The 24,004-nt window shown below is 43.8% G+C and overlaps 1 protein-coding gene across 1 annotated transcript; it reads right to left on the minus strand.

The window, feature by feature from the left end:
• Nucleotides 1-1,587: 1,587 nt before the first annotated feature.
• mrps5 (mitochondrial ribosomal protein S5) lies at nt 1,588-12,894 on the minus strand. Its single transcript, XM_060879123.1, has 11 exons — nt 12,743-12,894; nt 11,851-11,988; nt 11,071-11,196; nt 10,616-10,849; nt 10,030-10,064; nt 3,839-3,929; nt 3,694-3,740; nt 3,335-3,392; nt 3,057-3,119; nt 2,828-2,964; nt 1,588-2,013 (listed from the first exon to the last, which is right to left on the minus strand). The coding sequence occupies exons 1-11, from the start codon at nt 12,867-12,869 to the stop codon at nt 1,789-1,791; spliced, it is 1,281 nt and encodes a 426-aa protein (XP_060735106.1). The 5' UTR covers nt 12,870-12,894; the 3' UTR covers nt 1,588-1,788.
• Nucleotides 12,895-24,004: the final 11,110 nt, after the last annotated feature.

Here is a 24,004-nt window from a genome sequence, read left to right on the forward strand (position 1 = left end):
TTTAGGTGACACTGGGTCACAAGGTGCTCTCATATGTTGAACATCAACTATTTTATTCCTGATACTTTCGATTTTATTAGTGAAGACTCTTATAAAGTCCTGACTACTGAACTGTGATGGAATAATAGTGTGTTCAGATCTCTGGTTTTTTGTTTATTTCCTATGAGTTTGCTCAGGTGCTCAGAGCCCTAACAGCTTTTAGAACCTGTCTATAGCTGGACATTCTGTCCTTATACACAATACTAAACACCTCTAATTTAGTTTTTCTCCACTTTGGCTCGAGGTTACAGGTTGTTTCTCTCTTGAGGGTGTGAGTATGACTATTATACCACGGTGCAGGTGTTTTATCTCTAACCTTCTGTAATCTGATGGGACAACAGTGTCTAATGTGCTAGTGAATATAGTGTCTATGCTGTTAGTCATTACATCTAGATGGTTTGTGTTTAAGGGTACAGTAAGAAGTCCAGACAGATCAGGCAGGTTATTTGTGAATCTGTCTGGACTAACAAGCTCCAGTTAGTCCAGAACACAGCAGCTAGAGTCCTAACTAGAACCAGAAGATATGAACACATCACCCCGATCTTATCCTCATTGTATTGGCTTCCAGTCAAGTTTCACATTGATTATAAAACACTATTATTAACCTATAAAGCACTTAATGGTCTCACACCACAGAACCTGAGGGATCTTTTGTTTTTTATGATCCGTCACACCTACTTCAATCTAAAGGTGCAGGATATTTGGTAGTACCTCAAGTACAAAAGTCTCCAGCAGGGGGCAGAGCTTTTTCTTACAGAGCACCACAGTTATGGAACAGACTTCTAATTAGTGTTCGGGACTCAGACACAGTCTCAGTGTTTAAGTCCAGGATAAACTCACATTTGTTTAGTTCAGCTTCTTATGAATAATTATCTTATGTAAAGGAGCAGATTCATGGTCATAGAGTGTTTGGTGAACTGGGATGTCTGGATGTTGTCTCCTTACCAAACTCACAAGTCACTCAGGTCTGCAGACTGTGGAGTGTTGGGACGCTTTACATCCCAGGAAGCCCTCATGTCTGTGTCACCTTCTGGCTCTAGACTTTTAGTTATGATGTCATAGCTAGTCTGGCCTGAGTCCCTGTCTGCACTTTACACATAATGTACATTGTCCATCAACTGATTACAATCATACCTAACAATTTTCTCCTCTCTCTCTCTGTTGAACTACATATGTCACTCCCGAGTTCCCAGTGTTCCGAGCTCCTACCCTGATCGTCTCTTCTTACAAAGCTACTTTGTCAGTGCTCTGGTCGCCTGGTGGTCACACTGCCAGGGATCGATCTGTATGGTCAGCCAGTGACTCATGGGCTTGTTGTGTATGAAACAAAGTGAATTGTTAAAAGCTCTATACAAATAAATTGAATGTGTCGTCATTAGACTGTTTGCAGACTGGAACGCGACAAGCTGTGGCCTGAGTTGGAACAACGGCCTATCGTCTGAACACACGTGCGTGTTTAACACTTGGAAATAGTGAATTAATTAACGTTAACTATTTTAAGTAAAGCACTGCAAGTGGCAATTTTTAAGCATTTAAAAACATTAAAAATGTTTTGTAATTAATCTTTTTATTTAATCGTATAAATCCAAACAGAACAATTTATTTAAACATTTATTTCAGATTTGCAAAGTACTAATAATGGGCAGGTGGAGCTCTGACCAGGCTGAGTGTGGGTTCTGTGTTGTTTGTAGTTCTCAGTCTCTAATCTGTCTAGATGTTTGTGGCTCCAGTGTTTTTATTCTAAACTCATCACCAGATGGTTCTCTTGACACCGGCCCACACCGAGCGCTTCATGCCCTGTGAGAGCTGAACATCAGCCCAGTGCATCTTGGTGTTGGGAACATCGTCCTCTATCTCCGGGTTGCTCCGGGCTCCGAGCTGCGGCTGAGCTACAACCATCGGCAACGGACCTCGTTCCTCACTGAACTCCACCACGTTCAGCTGCTTCCTGTCAGCCAGCAACTGGTGTGTCTCCTACACACACACACACACACACACACACACACACACACACACACACACACACACAGAAAACCGTTTTAATAAAATGTATTTACTTTGTCTCATGTGTTTGATTTGTGATCTGAAGATACTCAGTGATGAAGTGATGTGAGGAAAAGAAATCAACACTGATGATGTTCCAAAAGCTTTATATAACTTTCTTCTGACACACAGATTATTATTATTATTATTGTTATTGTTATTATTATTATTATTATTATTATTGGTTGTTGTTGATGTTTATTGGCAGTAAAATCAGTGGAATCAGTGGTGACTGATCTGATAAACTCATCTCTAAGACTGAGAACAAACTGTTTATGTGAAGTTCATTTTGTTTTCATGTATCATGGATTTTCTGTATCATGAACCTGCAGCTAAAACACCAGCTTTAACATCTCCTTCATTCAGATAAATGAGATGAAGCTAGCACACACACACGCACGCGCATGCACGCACACACAGACACACACGCACACACAGACACACACACAGACACACACGCACGCACACACACAGACGCACACACAGTCACACACACAGACACACACACAGACACACACACAGACACACACACAGACACACACACAGACACACACACAGACACACACACAGACACACACACAGACACACACACAGACACACACACAGACACACACACAGTGTAAACTCCTGAATATCATGAATAAATTTCTAATCAGTGTGATAAATGAGATTCAGTGTGTTAACTGGTATCATGTTAAATTCTTAATAATTGGCTTCTGATGTTTGATGGTGATGAAGCTCTCACCTGCCTGGACAGGCCCTGGAACAGTGCACGGGTGATGTTCAGTAGATTCACTGATCCTTCCACTTTAGCGTACATGTCCTTAATCCCGATCAGTTTACACAGAGTTATTACAGCCCTGTGACAGTGCAGTCCGTATCCTACACACACACACACACACACAAATTAATACAGACATTTTTATTACTAAACTATTATTATTAATAATAAAAAATATCTTTTTTTTTTTTACCTTTATTCTGTTTTTTCATGCGCAGTGTTGTTCTCTTGAAGGTCGACTCAATGTCATGATAAACTACAACAGGATGATGAACAACAGTTACACACACACACACACACACACACACACGCACGCTCGAGCACTCACTCACATACAAGTACACACACATACGCATGCACATGCACTCACTCGCAAATACACACACATACACAAATGCACGCACCCATACCCGCGCGCGCACACACACACACACACACACACACACACACACACACACACAGGTGACTTACTTGTGTGGTCATTGTATCTCTCGATGTAGTAGAGGTAGTGCATCGCTCTGTTCTTGGCCTGAAAATAACAAAAGATTTACAAGTCCATAACAGAAAGCTGCTCTCTGATTGGATGACAGGTTTACTGATTATCTCTGGGTTGTAGACCAGTTTTCACTGTTTGCCTAAATGACACCTGTGTGATCTTCACCAACCTTCACCAAGCTTCTCCAGGGAGGAAACGACTACAGGTGAAATCAGTTGTGTTGTACCTGAGGCTATGTGTTTGTTTTTGTGTTGGTAAAAAGCACACAGTTGTCTTTGATAAATAGAGAGAACTGAAGAACTGTGTGTGTGTGTGTGTGTGTGTGTGTACTTACCTTCCTCAGGGCTGTGGTTCTGTCTGTGGCCTTTCCCAAAGCAAAGCCTGCAAACACAACAGCATGTTAAACACACACACACACACACACACACACACACACACACACACACACACAGGTCAGTTCAGTGCATGTTACCACTCACCTGCAGCTCCATTACCATTACCCACAGCAACAAGGGCACTGATCGACCTTTTTCTGCCCTCTTTGGCAGTCATGTTGAACACACTCTTTACCTGTCAATCAACACACACACAGAGTGTAAAAATAAGGTTAACACCAGCGAGGTGTAACACAGACTCATGACCACCAGGGAGCAGTGTGACTCCACCAAGTGACCTGAGAGATCTGCAGCACGCCAGACAAATACTGCAGTCTGTCTGTCTGTCTGTCCGTCTGTCTGTCTGTCTGTTTGTCTGTGTCTGATATTGGCTTTCCTGCAGAACAGCATATTTGCAGTAAACATAAAGCTGCCTGTGTTATGCAAATCAAAATATAATTTAAATAAACAAGTAAAATAAACAACCAAAATAATAATAATAATAATAAACAACTGGAAGTTGATTTCCATACCAATAGAGAGCACAGAAAATAGGACTGTGTTTCTGTGTATTAGAGAGAGAGAGAGAGAGAGAGAGAGAGAGAGTTAAAGAGAAATAAACGAATCAATAGCAGTCTCTCTCCCTGTGCATTATTAAATATCTGCTTGACTGAGTGATGATATGACCATCGTATCAATCTGTGTGTGTCGAGAGAGCGAGAGCATTTATAATAAACCCAGTGATAATGGTTCAGCTGTGTGATCACTCCCCTAAACCTCGCTCAAGGTCATCCCTCTTCTGCTTCCTCTCATTCCTCCTTCTTTCTGCTCTAAAACACTTATTTCTTCTCCTCCTCCTCTCCTCCTCCTCATCTCCATCTCTCTGCTTGTGTTGGTGCCTCTCGATTGCTCTAAATCAGCTTCCTCCTCCACCGACCCTGACCACGGCTCGAACTCCATTCCATTTCTGTCCACTTTAATTTTCCTCTTTTCTGTCTCCTTATTTCTTAATCTGTCCTTTTTTCTTTTCTTTTCCTGGATTCTCTTCTTGTATGATCTCAGACACCTTGTGTGTATAATACGTTTATTTAAAGGCGGTGATGATAAAATCAATACAACAACACAACAAATTGTTCCTCTCAGCTGTCAGACATCACAGGTGAAGAGAAGGAGATGGACAGAGTGCAAGTTCTGTCTTCACACCCATGGTAAGGGGAAGCGTTGTGCTCTGATAGCACCACACACACACACACACACACACACACACACACACACACACACACACACACACACAATGAACATTATGGACCTTATAGTAACAAGAAGGATGACATTTCTTATCAATTCCTGTGGGACTGTCAGGAGACACATGGGAAGCGTGATGTTACTGTAACACAAAACCATGAACACAGTGAGGCAGTAAAAGTGGCAGCATCCTGAGAACCTGCACTTCAATCAGCACAAGTGGTGGGAAGTGTGTGTGTGCTTGGGGTGGGGTGGGGGTGTGTGTGTGTATGATAGAAAACCTGTGGGCCTGAACACACTGCTAAAGCTTCACTGGAGAACCCAATGTGTGTGAGATTAGACCTTAATATAGAGACGTAATAATAAAATACACAACTTTATAAACTCCTTTATTACACACTGTGTCGTGGTGTAACTGTGTAATACACTACAGGAGATCAGGACGGATCTCAGATTACTGACGGATTAATAAAACTCCCCCGTTCATAAAAGAGAAAAGGTTTCTGAGCGTCACTAATACAGGATCAGCTCAGGATCCAAAGTCTTTTTAAAGCTCAGTGTAATGTTACCAGTGTTGAGGGACACATGCCTCTGTCTGATTTCACATCATCATGTTTATCCTCACACACACACACACACACACACACACACACACACGGTTTAGTGCACTCAAAAACACACACACATCTGTTTATTAGCCAGTCCATGAGACAGACTCTTAAGCTGTGTGTGTGTGTGTGTGTGTGTGTGTCATGTGCATCCTCACAGGTCCAGCATCATTCTATGGTCGGTCACTTTATACATAAAAATCTCTTGTTATGATCACTGTAAGGTCAAAGGTCAATCCATGTATAACTATTAGAAATGTGTGTGTTGGTAATTAGTGGAATTGAGATGATTCACTGGGGAGATGAAAACATCACGCTAATGAATACAGCTGATAGAGTCACAGTCCAGAGCCATTAGTGAGGAGCACAGCAGAATCTGAGTGAAGGGATGAAGTGAGGGAGAAATGGAGAGATAAAAGGAGAGAGTAAAGCGAGTGAGACTCCTCCTGCATGGTAATTAAGTTGGCTGTCGTTAAGCTGCCTTTGTGTTTGATTCTGGCTGCTGTTTCTGTCTTTACTGCAAAGACAGTAACACAATTCCTCTGCTTCCATTCACACAAAAACACAACACCAGTCAGCCCTGAAGCACTGCCATCAATTATAAAAGTGAAAGCAAAGAGAGAAACTTAATTGCATTGGCTAATTAGGCAAGCGATAGAACGGAGTTCCTGGGAAGGAGGAGAGCGAGGGAGCGGAGGAAGACTGCAGGAACATGCTATTCACAGCTAAAAGAGGAAACTGTGTGTGTGTGTGTGTGTGTGTGTGTGTGTGTGTGTGTGTGTGTACAATAGAACCCAGAAACTCTGAGGGGACTGCCAAGAACTAAAAGCTAATCAGCTAACAGCCATTAAGAAAAACATCTCATCATATTTATACTGTTCATCAAACCATCTGAGAAGAGGCTGAACTCCACCTCAAGGAACACATCAGCCTTGAAGACCAGAAAATGGGTTTCTTCTGCCTTTAGTCAGAAAAGACACAATCTGCAGACATTAAACCCCACAGGAGCAGAGCTTCAGCTGAGAGAAGCGTCAGAGCTCGAAAACCCACACACACATATACATGTAGAGGGAACAGGAGAGTCTCCAGACTTCAGACTTTGAAGCTGTTATTTTGGACTCTCTCTCTCTGTCTCTCTCTCTGTCTCTCTCTGTCTCTCTCTGTCTCTCTCTGTCTCTCTCTGTCTCTCTCTGTCTCTCTCTGTCTCTCTCTGTCTCTCTCTCTGTCGCTCGCTCTCTCTCTCTGTCGCTCGCTCTCTCTCTCTGTCGCTCGCTCTCTCTCTCTGTCGCTCGCTCTCTCTCTCTGTCGCTCGCTCTCTCTCTCTGTCGCTGTCACACTCTGTCTATCTCTCTGTCTCGCTCTCTCTGTCTCGCTCTCTCTGTCTCGCTCTCTCTGTCTCGCTCTCTCTGTCTCGCTCTCTCTGTCTCTGTCTCTGTCTCGCTCTGTCTCTGTCTCGCTCTCTCTGTCTCTCTCTCTGTCTCTCGCTCTCTCTCTGTCTCTCGCTCTCTCTCTGTCTCTCGCTCTCTCTCTGTCTCTCGCTCTCTCTCTGTCTCTCGCTCTCTCTCTGTCTCTCGCTCTCTCTCTGTCTCTCGCTCTCTCTCTGTCTCTCGCTCTCTCTCTGTCTCTCGCTCTCTCTCTGTCTCTCGCTCTCTCTCTGTCTCTCGCTCTCTCTCTGTCTCGCTCTCTCTCTCGCTCTCCAACTCTATTTCTTTCTCTCAGTCCGTCTCTCAGTGCTGGCAGTAAACTCTGTGTCCTTGGCAAAGTGTCTGCAGCTTCCTGGAAGCCTTTGAATTAATTAAAGCACCTTTATAAGTGGACAGGAGTTCTAACAGCACTTTGTCACTTACTCTAAGTGTGTGTGTGTGTGTGTGTGTGTGTGTGTGTGTGTGCGCACAGATGCGTGTGTGTGAGAGAAAGGGATTGTTACTAAGACTATGAGATATTATTAACGACATTTAAAAGGACATGATCTCACGTCCTCCATCATTACTGAGAGAATGAGGGGGACACAATCACAACACACTACAACACTACCATGACACAGTGAAGGAGGCGTGGCCTGTGTACCAGTCAATATCAGTAAAGGAGGCGTGGCCTGTGTACCAGTCAGTGTCAGTGAAGGAGGCGTGGCCTGTGTACCAGTCAGTGTCAGTGAAGGAGGCATGGCCTGTGTATCAGTCAATATCAGTAAAGGAGGCGTGGCCTGTGTACCAGTCAGTAAAGGAGGCGTGGCCTGTGTACCAGTCAATATCAGTAAAGGAGGCGTGGCCTGTGTACCAGTCAGTGTCAGTGAAGGAGGCATGGCCTGTGTACCAGTCAGTAAAGGAGGCGTGGTCTGTGTACCAGTCAGTGTCAGTGAAGGAGGCATGGCCTGTGTACCAGTCAGTAAAGGAGGCGTGGTCTGTGTACCAGTCAGTGTCAGTGAAGGAGGCGTGGCCTGTGTACCAGTCAGAAAAGGAGGCGGGGCCTGTGTACCAGTCAGTGTCAGTGAAGGAGGCATGGCCTCTGTACCAGTCAGTAAAGGAGGTGTGGTCTGTGTACCAGTCAGTGTCAGTGAAGGAGGCGTGGCCTGTGTACCAGTCAGAAAAGGAGGCGTGGCCTGTGTACCAGTCAGTGTCAGTGAAGGAGGCGTGGCCTGTGTACCAGTCAGTAAATGAGGCGTGGTCTGTGTACCTTCACTCTGTCTCCTCTTCTTCTGTAGCTTCTGGCACTCTTTCTTCTCTTCCTGATCCTGAGTCTTTTTCTTCACTACACTGCCCTTCATCACCACTATCATCAATAGATCCATAACATCTGATCAGGTACCAACTACTTTCAAGAGAACAAGGGTTTTTCCCATCCTAAAGAAACCTGCTCTGGATCCAACAGACATCAGTAACTACAGACCGGTGTCACTTCTCTCGTTTCTTTCAAAAATTCTTGTACACATTGTCTATAATCATCTGTCTATCTCACACAGAACAACCTCCAAGACCCCAACAGTCTGACTTTAAAGCAGCTCATTCCACAGAGACAGCCCTTTTGGATGTCTCTGAGAAACTACATGCTGCTAGATCAGCCAAACTGTCATCTGTCCTTATCCTCCTTGACCTTTCAGCAGCGTTTGATACGGTCAACCACAAGACTCTCTTGTCCACCCTCAGGAGTCTTGGGATTTGTGGATCAGCTTGGGAATGGTTTGCTTCCTACCTGGAAGGACGCTCATATCAGGTAACATGGAGGGGAGTGACATCTGCTCCACACAGACTCTCCACTGGTGTCCCACAGGGCTCAGTACTTGGTCCTCTTCTTTCCTCCCTGTATACTCACTCTCTTGGGGAAGTTATTTCCTCACATGGGTTCTCTTACCACTGCTATGCTGATGATACACAACTTATCTTCTCTTTCCCACCCTCAGATACCACAGCTTCTGACCGGATCTCAGCATGTCTGGCAGAAATATCATCATGGATGACTGCTCATCAGTTAAAGCTCAATCCTAACAAAACTGATCTGCTGATCATCAAGTGATTCATCCCCAGGTCATGATCTTGCTATATCCTTGCACAACGATCTGATCTCCCCTTCAGCCACAGCTCACAACCTTGGGGTAACCGTGGACAATCAGCTGTCCTTTTCCTCTCATGTTGCTAATGTGACTCGCTCATGTCGGTTTCTGCTCTACAACATTTGAAGGATTCGGCCATTTTTGTCCACACAGGCTGCTCAGGTACTTGTTCAGTCTCTTGTCATTTCTAGACTGGATTACTGTAACACACTTCTGGCAGGTCTACATATGAACACAATCCGTCCTCTGCAAATGATCCAAAATGCAGCTGCACGGCTTGTTTTCAACCTGCCAAAGTTCTCCACACCACCTCACTGCTGCGATCCCTCCACTGGCTCCTGTAGCTGAACACATCAGATTCAAAACACTGATGCTGGCCTACAAAGCCAAAAATGGACCATCTCCCTCTTACCTCAAAGCCCTCATCACTTCTCGCACTGCACCTCACACCCTCAGATCTACAGCACTGCTCCACTGGTCCCACCATCTCTCAGGGTAAGAGGTAAGTTTACTACAAGATTCTTCTCTGTTCTGCACCAAGGTGGTGGAATGAACTTCCCCTAGAGGTCCGGACAGCTGAGCCACCAGATATCTTCAAACGACGGTTGAAGACCTACTTATTCATGAAACACATCGACTAGCACTTTGTTCCCTGTTTGTTGTGTGTATATTTAAAAAAAACAAAAAAACAAAAAGAAACAAAAAACCTTTAAACAGTGTTTTAGTCTCGTGGTGTCTTAAGTCTGTATCCTTGTGAAGCAGAGTTAATGTAAGCAATGAGAGAATTAAGCACTTTTGTACGTCGCTCTGGATAAGGGCACACACACACACACACACACACACAAAAACACACACGCACAAGCACACGCATGCGCACACACACATTATTCACTCACCTCAATAACTCTGCAGTCAAAATCTTCGTATGTTTCTAAAAAACACATCACAACACAATTTTATAAATAATTTTGTCCTGAGATTCAAACAACACATTTTTCTTTTTTTATATAATCATGTGGGTGATTTTGAGAATTTCTGGGGGGAAAAAAAAGGTGGGACACACACACATTTATACACACATGGTTATACTGTACGTACACACACACACACACACACACACTTGCCCTCACACACACACACTTGCCCTCACACACACACACACACACTTGCCCTCACACACACACACTTGCCCTCACACACACACACACACACACACTTGCCCTCACACACACACACACACACACACTTGCCCTCACACACACACACACACACACTTGCCCTCACACACACACACACACACACTTGCCCTCACACACACACACACACACACACACACTTGCCCTCACACACACACACACACACACACTTGCCCTCACACACACACACACACACACACACTTGCCCTCACACACACACACACACACTTGCCCTCACACACACACACACACACACACTTGCCCTCACACACACACACACACACACCTCCGTTCGGTCCTGGGTCTGGATGTCCAAGACTGATTCCTCCCCAGCAGTTTCCTGACCAGCCCCTCTCTCTCTTTATCTTCATCTTCCTCTTCCTGTCCCACTCATCCCTTTGACGCTCAAGCTCCGCCCTCAACTCCTGCTGCTCAACCTCTCCCCGTTTAGAGAATGACTGGATGGTTCCAGCTTTAATTATAGGAACATTCAGACCTGGCCAGAGGAAGCCGTCACGACCTGTAAGATTAAGAGGAGGAGGATGAAGAAAAAAAATTATTTACTGATTCATTAATTGATTTTTGATTCAGTCATTTAAATGATTCACTGATTTATGAATTGATTCATCTTCAGTATACATATTGGGCAGACCAGTTTTTTTGTAAAACAGAACCAAATAAGAAATATGTGTGTGTGTGTGTGTGTGTGTGTGTGTGTGTGTGTGTGTGTGTGTTTGTTACCCTCTCCGATATTCTGTCCTCGATTCAGGTCTTTCTTCACTTTTCGTTTGGTTCTTTTCCCTCTACCTTTCCTGGATCCAGCGCCACTCTCGGCTAACACACCACGCCACAGCTCATCTGCAGTCACTGTCTCACACACACACAGTTTTAAAACACAATACATTTCTGAAATTCTATTCATCATTTGTTAATTTCTTGCAAATATTGGCAGAGCGCACACACACACACACACACACACACACACACACACACAGAGACACCCACACACAAAAACTCAAATGGCAGAGTTGAAAATCATGTAGCTGTAATAGTCACAAAACTGTCACCGTGTTGTCTGTGTGTGTGTGAGTGAGAGTATGTGTGTGTGTGTGTGTGTGTGTGTGTAGCAGGACAGAGAACTCATTTTATGTTGTTAAATGTTAATTAGATTTTAATCAGAATGGACAGAAAAACCTGGAGGCTTTCCACACACACAAACACATTCATGCAAAGGATAAAAGATAATGCTGTGTGACAGAACCACCGACACACACACACACACACACACACACACCAAGGAAACCTAGAAGAACCCTTTCTTAAGAACAGACTAAGATGATAAGTTAGCTGTACACACAGAGAGAGGGAGAGTGTAAAGTTTTACAGTCTTCATAGGTTCTGATATTTCTGAAAGGGTTCTGCATGGAAGAGAAACATTTTGCTGTTGGGTTCTGGCAAGAGCTGTCGAGGTGATGAGTTGATGGATGAATGTGAAAAGGTGAAAGGTCACACGCTGCTTACACTTGTTGAAGAAGCTGGAATGACGAGTTTGATCCCAGGCAGCCGGAGACGCAAGAGCTGCAGCTACGGAACAAACCGGAGTTCCACTGGATCGAGTCACAGAAGAGAACAGTCCAGAACCCCCTAATGTTCTAACACCTGTAAGACACACACACACACACACACACACAGTTAACTTTAAATAGATTTGACAGACAGGAACCATCAGATGAAGGGCACTAAGTAGTGCACAGTGATGCACTAACAGTCTCATCAAACACACAGCTCAGTGTGTTTGTTGTTGTTGTTGTTGTTTACTGAGACTACAAACATCAGACTGAGCCACAGTTCAGCAGTCACACAAACATGGGGGAGGAGTTTGTCTAAAACAGGGTGTCTTACAGGTACTCAATCTGAACTAGATTCAGTTTGGTGCTCGAGTGAGAAGCAGTGTAAAGTCTAGTGCCACCATCTGACAGTCTGATGGAACTACAACATGTCACTCTGATATTAATGATCTGGCTGTAAACACACACACACACACACACACACACACACACACACACACACACACACACACACACACACACACACACACACAGTGGAACATCATTCAAGGACAAAATAAAATACATAAAATGATTAGGAATATGGAAGCACAGATATGTTTTATCTGGAGAAAGAATATTAACAGTATTTAATACTTTATAATACGTTTGAGCGCTGGGTCAGATTATCTATCACACCGTAACCACAGAGAACTGAACGACCCCCCGCGACAGACACACACACACACACACACACACACACACACACACACACACACACACACACACACACACACACACACACACACACACGCTGTTACATGGTCATTAGCACAAGGAAGTAAAAGCTCTGCTTTAAATCTCACCTCCTAGTGATACACGGAGGACACAGAGCCGGGCGGCCGCCGCCATCTTTAATCCTGAAAAGGACCCAAACTGCACAAGAAGTACGGCGATGAATATGCCTGTCCAAAATATACATAAACTATTCATAAATAAACTATAAAAATCTGACTATTAATCTGGCTTAAAAAGAATAATAATGAGACTGAGTTAATGATCCTGCTTGTTGAAAAAAAATGTGTTTTTTAAATTGTATAAAAAGTACGAATATAATGCATTTGGTACTCAGTATCTGCAGAGAGAGAGAGAGAGAGAGAGAGAGAGAGAGAGAAAGATACAGAGACAGAGAGAGAGAGAGAGAGAGAGAGAGAGAGAGAGAGAGAGAGAGAGAGAGAGAGAGAGAGAGAGTAAGAGAGAGAGAGAGAGAGAGAGAGCGAGAGAGACAGACAAGGGGAGAAAGAGAGAAAGACAGAGAGAGAGACAGAGACAGACAGAGAGAGAGAGACAGTAAGAGAGAGAGAGAAAGAGAGAGAGACTTTTTACAACACTTTATTTACACGTCACATATAAAAATTCAGGGTGACTTAATAAATAAATAAAGATGTTAAGATTGTTTTCTGCATTGAGTAAAACATGAGTGATTAGTTTAACTCTGGTGCAAAGTTCAGTTCTCCTTCCTGAAGCGTCACAATGCCCAAGGAGACTAGAGTTCTGGACAGTGCAGAAATGGTCACACTGGAGATGTCCAGTTGCCCACCATACACCACAGGCTCCTCCAGCAACCAGTGTAATGTTTGATAAACAGTTTTTTTGTGTCCATTAAAAACAAGGCTCTGTCCAGCCCCAGTCCTTTAACTGTGCGTAATATTCCACTGGCTGCTGCTCTCCATACTAAGTCTCTGGGACCAGTGAGGAGTCTCTGAATGAACTGGAGGCGGAATGCTGCAGCTCTGCTTGACAGCTTGACCAGTCCGTGCCCTCCTTCCTCTTTTCCGGGCAGATAGAGAACACACTGAGGAATCCAGTGTAGGTTGTCCCAGAAGAAATCCACCAGCAGGGCCTGGATGTTTGCCAGCAGGTTTGGTGGAGGATCAACGAAGGCTAGCTTGTGCCAGAGGGACGACGCAACGAGGTTGTTGATGACCAGCGTTCGCCCCGTTGGACATCTTTGGGACCAACCGTTTCCACCTGCTCAATCTGCCTTTCACATGCTCTACAGAACCTTCCCAGTTTTTATGTAAAAGCTCCTTGCTCCCCAGGTAGACACTCAAGTATTTAAAACCACCTCTTTTCCACGCTAAGCCTCCTGGCAGTGAAGGTTGCCCACCTCCCCACTCCCCAACTAAAATGGCTTCACTTTTACCCCAGTTGACCAGAAGATAAAATCTGAAAGTCCTTTAAAGTGTCAGTTAAAAACTTTGCATCATCTTGTGTGTTTATCATGACTACTCAATCACCAGAGAGTACAACATACCTGAGAGTGAACAGCCCTGTCTGATCCCTCTGTAGACTCTAAAAGGAGCACATAAACCACCGTTGACCTTCAGTAGACTCTCAATTTCATTGTACAACACCCTGATCATAGCTATGAAGCCAGGGTTGAACCCAAAGCTTTCCAGCACCTTCCACAAGTATTCATGCTCAACCCGGTCAAAAGCCTTTTCCTGGTCTAGGAAAATCAGACCAGTCTTTAAGCCCAATAGCCTGGAGATGTCCAAGGTGTCCCGAATTAAATATATATTGTCAAAAATCGACCTGCCAGGCATACAGTACGTCTGGTCCTGGTGAATGATCTGCTCCATCACCTTAGTCAGTCTCGATGCTAATGCTTTTGACAGCAGCTTGCAGTCAGTGCACAGTAGTGACACCAGGCACCAGTTTTCCAAGTGGGTCAGGTCTCCCTTTTTAGGCAGCAGGGTCACGACGGCTCTCCTGCAGCTTGACAGGAGCTGACCACCTTTCACACTGTCCTGTAGGGCCTCCATCACATCCTGCCCTATTACTGCCCCAAATGGCTTGTTGAATTCTACAGGGAGACCGTCTATACCTGGCGCCCGCCCGTTCTGCATGCCTGGGAGAGTCTCTTGAAGCTCAGCCAGTGTCAGCTCCCTGTCCAGTTCACTGGCCACTGACTCTGAGAGCTTTGGTAGGTCTTTGAGGAAACTCTCTTCCACTACCTGTGCCCCTGACCGCTCACTGCTATACAGCTTTAAGTAGAAGCTAATTGTCTGCTTGCGAATTTCAGAGGGCTCTGACACGAGATCCCCTGAAACTGAAGAAGAACTTAGAAGGAGCATCCATCTCCGTAACGCTTTTAAAGCATGAGCGGACCAGCGCCCCCTGTGCCGCAGTGTCTAACAGGTCGTTAATTTTGGTCTTTTTGTTTTTGAGGGCTTCATTATGCCCTCAATTTCCTGTGTCCTCCAAATAATGAAGTTCCACTATTTCTATCTCCAGAGCTTTTAGAGATCTGCTAATGTCTCTTGTGACATTGAGAGTGTAATGTTGACAGAATTCTTTGATTTGTGCTTTTGTCACATCCCACCACTGCTGTAGGGAGTTAAAAGCTGCCTTCTCAAGTTTAAAACAATTCCATAAAAAAATAAAAGACTCTCTAAAATTAGCATCTTCTAAAAGAGCAGTGTTAAAATGCCAGTAGGCACTCTTAGGTTTTACATCCTTTTTAGCAATGGTGCACTGAACCATGCAGTGATCTGAGATGCCTACCGGAAAAATAAAACACTTTGTAAAAAAAGTCAGCTGATGCTTAAAACCAAAAACTCCATCTAATCTTGCCAGGGAGAGCGTGTTGTCTATTAGTGATGGCCAGTTCGTGAACGAATCATTCTTTTGAACCAGTTTTTTTAGTGAACTGGATGAACCGGTTCACCAAATTGGACTGATTCGTTCTAAACAGTTCGCGTCTTGACTCAAGATGCGAACTGTAAGACTCTTGAGTCAGCGCTGATCCACAAGTTACTAAAGTTACTCACTTTCGCTCATGCATGACAGTCGGTCCGACTCTAAATAAACTAATATCCCGGAGTATATGTAACTCCTGTACACTAAACTGAGACATGTTGTGCTGAGAGAACTGTGAGCTCGAGCTTTTGATACTGCGCATGTGTGAATTACTGAACCGATACAGCGAATCATCAGTACAGAACTGAGAACTGCTTGTTTCGGACGCGTCCGAGAATCAATGAGCTGTTGATACTGCGCATGCTTGAATCACTGAACTGATAAAGCAAATCATCAGCACACTGAACTGAGAACTGTTTGTTTCAGACGCGTCCGACATAGCGAGAACCGATTAGCTGTTACTGCACATGTGTGAACCTTCAGAGCAAATTATACATATTGGGATATACATAGTAACTAGTCATAGGCTATTAAACATTTTTATAAAAAAATAATCATACAACTGTTCACTCAATGTGTCAGTTAATTTTACTATTGACTGTTGTGCAGTTAGTCTGTATTTTTTATATGCCGCTTTTTGTAAGTTGATGAAGATTAGTTTATTAACTTTATATCTTTAAGACACGTAAAACACCCACGTTTGCACATCAATGCCTGTACTGTGTGTTTTAGTTGCAAAACTTAAATGTAAGAAACGTATTCAACTAAACTTATGATTACAAAGAACCTTTCAAATGTGTTAAATTGATTGTATTAATATCTGCCGGCAGCGGGATAATGGCATTTGCGTCATTACTTCATTGTGAACGACGTCATTACGTCAGGACGTAAAAGAACTGGTGAACTGGATTTTTGAACTGGTTCATTAAATCGATCTGTCCGAAAGAACCGGTTCGCGGAAAGAACTGAACTTCCCATCACTATTGTCTATGCATTGGGCGCACGTGTACTGTCTCTGTTTCTTGTTTAAATTCCTCCATATGTCACAGAGATCGTGGGCCTCTACAAACTCCCACAGGTGCTTACGGGAAGCTAAATTAGGTTCTGTCTATATTTTCTGCCGTGCAATTAAAATCACCTCCCAAAACTAAAAACTCTGCAGTTTAAATCAACATTGTTGAGTTTGTGTAAAAAACTCATTCTCTCCACTGCATTGGTGGGAGCGTAAACACAGATAAAACAGGTAAACACCTCATTCTCATAAAAAGTGCTCACTTTTAAAAGCCTCCCGTTTAAAACTTCTTCTACTGTGTAAGAAACAGGAATAAAATTGCGATTAAAAAGCAAGGCAACACCACCACTAAGTGACGTGTTATGACTTAAAATCACTAACCCATCCCACTCCTTCACCCAATCAGCAGCATTACTAATGTCGCTGTGGGTTTCCTGTAGCATAACAACATCAATAAGTTTCTGCTTAATGATTTCATATAGTTTTGCTCTTTTTCTATGTTCCCTTGCTCCATTTATATTAAAACCCGCAACTTGAATCCTGTTCATTAAAAAGAAGTGTAAATAAAACAAACAGGTCATAAAAAATTTAAATAAAATACAGTCTCAAAAGTTCCTTGTCAATAAAAACACCTTCTCTTCTAAAATGATTCACATCGTGAACAAACTGTTTGCGGTCTGGGAAAAACTCTTCAATAAGAACATTTTTTGCCACTTAGTTCTCTTTAATGACTTCAGCACTGTAAACAACATTTAACAGTTCCTCCTGAGACTCTTGGTTAGACACTGAATCAGACATGCCATCTTCACTGTCTCATTCAACTTTGTCTCTCCCGGTCTGGTTCAGCCGAGCAGGGCTTCTCTCTGCCCGGTTCAGCCGAGCAGGGCTTCTCTCAGCCCGGTTCAGCCGAGCAGGGCTTCTCTCAGCCCGGTTCAGCCGAGCAGGGCTTCTCTCTGCCCGGTTCAGCCGAGCAGGGCTTCTCTCAGCCCGGTTCAGCCGAGCAGGGCTTCTCTCAGCCCGGTTCAGCCGAGCAGGGCTTCTCTCAGCCCGGTTCAGCCGAGCAGGGCTTCTCTCAGCCCGGTTCAGCCGAGCAGGGCTTCTCTCGGCCCGGTTCTGGTTTGGCCAAGCTGGGCTTTTCTGGGGTGGTACATCACTAGTTGGAGCTCTGGTCTGCAGTCTGAGCTTGGGGCTCACGCTCCCTAGGCCCTGGTACAGCAGCAGTTGCAGGGCTTTCAGCAGCAGGCCGAGCTGTAGCCACAGGGGGATGACTCCAGCAGGCTCAGCTGTGTTCTGTCCCGGTCGCTTGGAAACACTGGTGTCACTCTGTCTTTCAGGACAGGCGCAGACAAGATGTCCTATCTGACCACATTTAAAACATTTTATGTCTGTGGCAGTGGAAACAAAAATGTTTCATTGGAAACGTCAAAGTTCTCAATCTTGAACTTAAAGACCGCGTTTAGTTCCTGAAAACTCCTGAAAGACACCAAGTGTATACTGTAAGCAGTATACACTCTTTATTAATGACAATTCCTTTCTGGACCAGTTTATTCACTTTATCAACATTGCTCAGAAACACCACAATTGCACTGTTCATGCGGGAGGCAGAGACAATGTTCTCATGTCCCACCACATCTCTTATCGCTAGCACACACTCCTCTACACTCGCCCCGCACACCACCCTCACACCGTGCCGGAGAGTCAGACTCTCAAATAGCTTCGTGCTTGGAGACACCCATGGGTCAGTTCGAAACAGCAAACAGTTCACACTGGTATCTAATATAGGCCACATTTTAAAAGGTAATGTGAACAGCCAAACAAAAAAATCAGATATGAGCAAAATATCCGAATTGAGCATTAGACTTGCAGTGTGAACGCGGCCCATGCTGCTCATACACACTCACACACACTCACGCTCTCACACACACACGCCAGCGCATGCACAGGCACGCTAGACCACACACACACACACACACACACACTAGTTTATTCCTAGATGTTTTAAGAAAAACTTGCGGAAAAACTGCAAAAAAAATTGGCAAAACGCCAAACCTTTCACACGCTCCACAGACCTCACTCTTTCGCCACGCATGTGCAGAGAGAGAGAGAGAGAGAGAGAGAGAGAGAGTGAGAGAGAGAGAGAGAGAGACAGACAGACAGACAGAGAGACATGCCTATATCTATATATTATCATACAGTAAATGACTTCAGAAATATGCCCACATTCCTATATTTGGGCTTAATGACTTGCCCACCTGCTCATATGGGCTTACAGACACGCCTCTGTAGTCAGTGACCTGCAGACGAATGTTGCTGATTTTTAGGGATGATCTCAGTAGTGCTGTGTAGCTGCCAGGTTTGTAACGTAGTATAAATCCGCTCCTTTGGCTCAAGGAAATGTAAGCTTTCCAATTTCCTGTTCAACAACACCATAGGAGACAAATGCAGCAGAGTGCTGAAGGGTTCTGTCAGAGCTGGACCGCTGATTATTAATCATCAGATCTGCAGGAGAGAGAGGAAACAGCCATAAATCACACAGCAAGGAGGAGACCTGATTGGCTGAGACAAGCTCAGGTGGCCAATAAAGACCAAGTCCTGGTTTTGTGGATAAAGCTTCAAACATCTTACAGAAACGCTGTGACTGAGTCTTTATCCTCACTGTGTATTCCCAAACACACACTGTTTATCCTGCATGAACAAGATAAATTATTCCAAGGAGGAATTACTGACAGAATCATCAGTAGTATATCAACTAATGAGAGATCAGGCAGCAGAGTTAGCACAAACAGCTGATCTGGCAGAAGACTGGACTGGATGTTTGTGTTTTCCTGTAGAGCAGCGATAGCATATAGCAGCTTCTTTATTTTCAGACTTTTTCCCTCACTTTTGCCGTGTATTTTATGTAAACTACTAGGTAACTGTCATGATGAGGAACAGAAGCGGACCCAAATGCAGGATAGCTAAAACAAAAGGGATTTATTAACACAAACACAAAACAGGAACACGGACTCGAGACAGGACTAAACAAAACCAAGACCACAGTAGATGCCGCGCTGCACGAGGCAACGCGGCACAGTTAAATACAAAAGACAATGAAGACACAATAAGGATCAGGTGTGATGACAGGGAGGAGCAGACGAAGGCGGGGCAGACACGTGACGAGAAACGTAAACAAACGCACGTGGCCAGAGTCCGGGCAGAGTCCTTACAGTAACAAAGAATGCAGTATTCCCTACACTACTTCTTTGTTTTTAGTCTTTCAGTGGAGACTGAAATTCATTTTTTCTGCAAACATCAACACAGAGTGTTTCACCAGTGGAAGTTGGACTAGTAGTTTTCATTTTGAAAAAAATCCAGTTTCATCAGTATTCCGAACACAAGCTTACATGGAAGCATCAGTATTCCGAACAGTGCAACTGGGACAGTGTGCAGTGAAATTACATTTTAATGTTTCTTTGATATCTAATTTAATATCAATATGTTATGTTCTCTGTGTTGGGAAACATTCATACTGATGAATGTTTAATTAGCCAAGGCAAAACATTTTCCTATTTCAATGCATTCCCATCCCAAACACTTCCAAAACCAGACATTTCACGTCCTTTAGCAGCTCTGTCATCATCTACTGTGAGTTCAGAGTCAGTCACAGAGTGCATGATCTGTGTGGTCCTACTACAAGAACCTCTGTTTGTCACAGTTAAGTAGCTGAAACATATAGCTGCGCAACATAACAGTGGAAGCTAATACTGTAATTACAAATAATTGCACCAAGGGGTAGCATATATAGGGAGAAAAGCAATGGGCCTAAAACAGAACCTTCAGAACGCCGAACGTTAATTTAGCTTGTTTAGAGCAGTCACCATTTAGATCTACAAACTGATAGTGATCTGTCAAATAAGACCTGATCCAGGAGAGAGCTGTCGCTTTAACACCAACAACAACAACTTCTTTCTTGGCTCTCAACGAAGGCGGTCGCATTTTCTCTCCCTCTCCTGCCCCTTGCTTTCCCTGTTTTGCTCCTCTCGTCTCGTCTATTGTCTTATACTTTGAGAGACTCTCTCCACACTGCTCTCCAAACTAAAAAATCTAAATATCATGGATTTGATCAACTGGTATCTCAACGCGATTGACACCATCTTCTTGACGAGAAGCTTGGGTTCGGGGGAACCTGACTGCCCTGCCGGAACGTTCACAGCTGGCTATACGATGGACACGTGGGAAAGGTGGCGGGTCATGTGTCTGGCGGCTCTTTCCGTGGAGGACATTGAAGATATCTACCTATTCGGAACCATGATAACAGGTTGTTGACTGTCTGGGACCTGATCAAGGCTGTCTCCATGGCAATTTGCTGTGTATCGCTATGACAATCTTGCGGACTAAGGCACCTAGACTTGATGCCGGGAGTAGCGACTCTCCAGGCTTACACATACAAGAACTTGCATTTAACCCACCACCCCCCAAACCCACGCCTTCGCCACTTTGTACCACCAGTCTGACAAGCGGGTCTGTGACCAGCGCCGAGAATGGCTGCAGGACCGGATTGCTGCTTGCCTGTGTTGGGTTACCTCCACCCACCCACTCCCCTCACCTGTTACAAGTCGTGTGTTTTTCATGGCGTACTGATTATGTGTTTATGTTGCTGAAGTGTTTTTCCTGTTCACACACTGTACTCCCCAAAGGAGTATAGTCTGGGGGTTGTTTTTTTCTCCTCCCCTCCCTCATGTTATGCTGTATTTCTTCCTCAATCCCCTCTCTTCCTGTCCTGTCCCCCCTTGTCATATTGTATGTATTGTATGTATGGACAGGTTGATGGCTAATTTTGCTGGTACCTGTGACCAGTGACAATAAAGGGTTACTACTACTACTACTACTACTACTACTAAACATGTTCTAGCCTATCAAGTAGAATAACATGGTCAATGGTACCAAAAGGTGCACTAAGATCAAGTAATACCAGCAAAGAGACACAACCCTGATCAGAGACCAGTAAGAATTCCCCACTAATGGAAGAATTTATTATCTTTAGAATGGGTTGGATAGCTACTGCTAGCTATCTGTTTAAAGAAACATACGGGTAAGTGATCCAGTATGCAGGTTGATCATTCATTCATTCATTCATCTTCTACCGCTTATCCGAACTACCTCGGGTCACGGGGAGCCTGTGCCAATCTCAGGCGTCATCGGGCATCAAGGCAGGATACACCCTGGACGGAGTGCCAACCCATCACAGGGCACACACAAACACACACACTCTCATTCACTCACACAATCACACACTACGGACAATTTTCCAGAGATGCCAATCAACCTACCATGCATGTCTTTGGACCGGGGGAGGAAACCGGAGTACCCGGAGGAACCCCCGAGGCACGGGGAGAACATGCAAACTCCACACACACAAGGTGGAGGAGGGAATCGAACCCCCAACCCTGGAGGTGTGAGGCGAACGTGCTAACCACTAAGCCACCGTGCCCCCAACATATAGGTCCGGACAGCTGAGTCACTGGCTATTTTCAAGCGGCGGTTGAAGACCTACTTATTCAGGAAACACTTCAACTAGCACTTCTTTCATTATCTTTTGCATTTAAAAAAAAAAAAACAAAAAAAAAAAAACACACCTTTGACACTTTCATTGTAACTTTGAACAAATGTTTTAAACTCATGGTATCTTAAGTATGTAACTTAGTGATCCAGCATTAATGTATTCAATGTTAGAGATTTAAGCACTTATGTACGTCGCTCTGGATAAGGGCGTCTGCCAAATGCTGTAAATGTAAATGTAAATGTAAATATAAATATTTTAATTGAAATTTAAAATATTATATTTTTATATAAAATTAATTAATTATATATTTAGATTGTGAATGTTTATATTCCTGTAAATCTGCTTTGAGACAGTATCCATTGTTAGACATTCCATGCAAATAAAATTGAACTGAACTCAAAAGTGTATGTGGACCGGAAGTGTGTGTCACCGGGCCACGAACCCGGACGTGAGCGCTGTTCTTATGTAGATTGTAATTATTGTTGAAGCTGATTTGTGTATTCAGATCCTAAAGGGTTAGTTTACACTGAGAGTCACTCTGACTTGTGAGAAACTGGAGAAAGTGTGATGTAAATGAGGGAAGTTTAAATTCGGACCTCGCAGTGTGACCTCAGATTAAACGCTGCCGAAGGTCACATGGGCTTTACGTTATTGAATTCTTCTCATAATTCATATTCATGTTTAAGGTCACAAGTTAAATTTTAGAGTTCAAGGTGATGGTTTAGATTTAATGAGGCAGTTTACTGGATAATTAGAGCCTGGAGACATGCTTCAGATTAAATGATTCAATATATAGAGCAGATGGAATCGAGTTTAGCAGCATGTGTTTGCTTCAAGGATTTGCGTCGAAGTTAAAGTATGACGGTTCAGTACTCAGGAATGCTGCATGCATATGATGTACTTATTATGCAGTTTATTAATAGTATTAAATCCAAAATATGCCAATACAGTTACTATCTGGGAAAGTGATAATAAATATAATCTTCTACATGGTAAGCACTGAATTTATTCAGTACTAGCATTTTTAATCAAGCTACAAATAGTAGCTTATTAAACAAATATCTTATTTCAGTACATTAAAAGTAGAAAATAGTGGAGTTACTGTTAGCACTCCAACATTCCTTTAACAGCTCGACCCCAAGGGTTAATTCATCTTACACCACAAACCCACAAACATCTACACTCAATTATAAAAGTGTGAGTAATCCAAGTTACATCCTGTAGTGTGTTGTGTTCAGTTAGCTCTAAACACTCGTCCCCTCAGCGGTCTCTCTTTATTCTCTCAGCTCTAAACACTCGTCCCCTCAGCAGTCTCTCTTTATTGTCTCAGCTCTAAACACTCGTCCCCTCAGCGGTCTCTCTTTATTCTCTCAGCTCTAAACACTCGTCCCCTCAGTGGTCTCTCTTTATTCTCTCAGCTCTAAACTCTCGTCCCCTCAGCGGTCTCTCTTTATTCTCTCAGCTCTAAACACTCGTCCCCTCAGTGGTCTCTCTTTATTCTCTCAGCTCTAAACACTCGTCCCCTCAGCGGTCTCTCTTTATTCTCTCAGCTCTAAACTCTCGTCCCCTCAGCGGTCTCTCTTTATTCTCTCAGCTCTAAACACTCGTCCCCTCAGTGGTCTCTCTTTATTCTCTCAGCTCTAAACACTCGTCCCCTCAGCAGTCTCTCTTTATTCTCTCAGCTCTAAACACTCGTCCCCTCAGCAGTCTCTCTTTATTCTCTCTTTTTACTCTCTCAGCTCTTCAAGTTAATAAGAGAAAAATCTCAGCTTGTCATGTTACTGAGAAACACAAAAAGTGTAAAATCCTCTGTCCTGAAGTTCCAGCTTCACCTCTGACTGGTACACAAAGCTCACACTGGAGACTCCT

Source organism: Tachysurus vachellii, chromosome 10 (assembly GCF_030014155.1).
Source record: "Tachysurus vachellii isolate PV-2020 chromosome 10, HZAU_Pvac_v1, whole genome shotgun sequence".
Taxonomy (NCBI): Eukaryota; Metazoa; Chordata; class Actinopteri; order Siluriformes; family Bagridae; genus Tachysurus; species Tachysurus vachellii.

Coding starts and splice junctions, on each gene's coding strand:
- mrps5 (XM_060879123.1), bottom strand. CDS start 12,869: ATGAATAGTTTATGTATATTTTGGACAGGCATATTCATCGCCGTACTT. Junction 3,741..3,838: donor TAATGGTAATGGAGCTGCAG/GTGAGTGGTAAC, acceptor TTGTGTTTGCAG/GCTTTGCTTTGGGAAAGGCC. Junction 3,120..3,334: donor GAGATACAATGACCACACAA/GTAAGTCACCTG, acceptor ATCCTGTTGTAG/TTTATCATGACATTGAGTCG.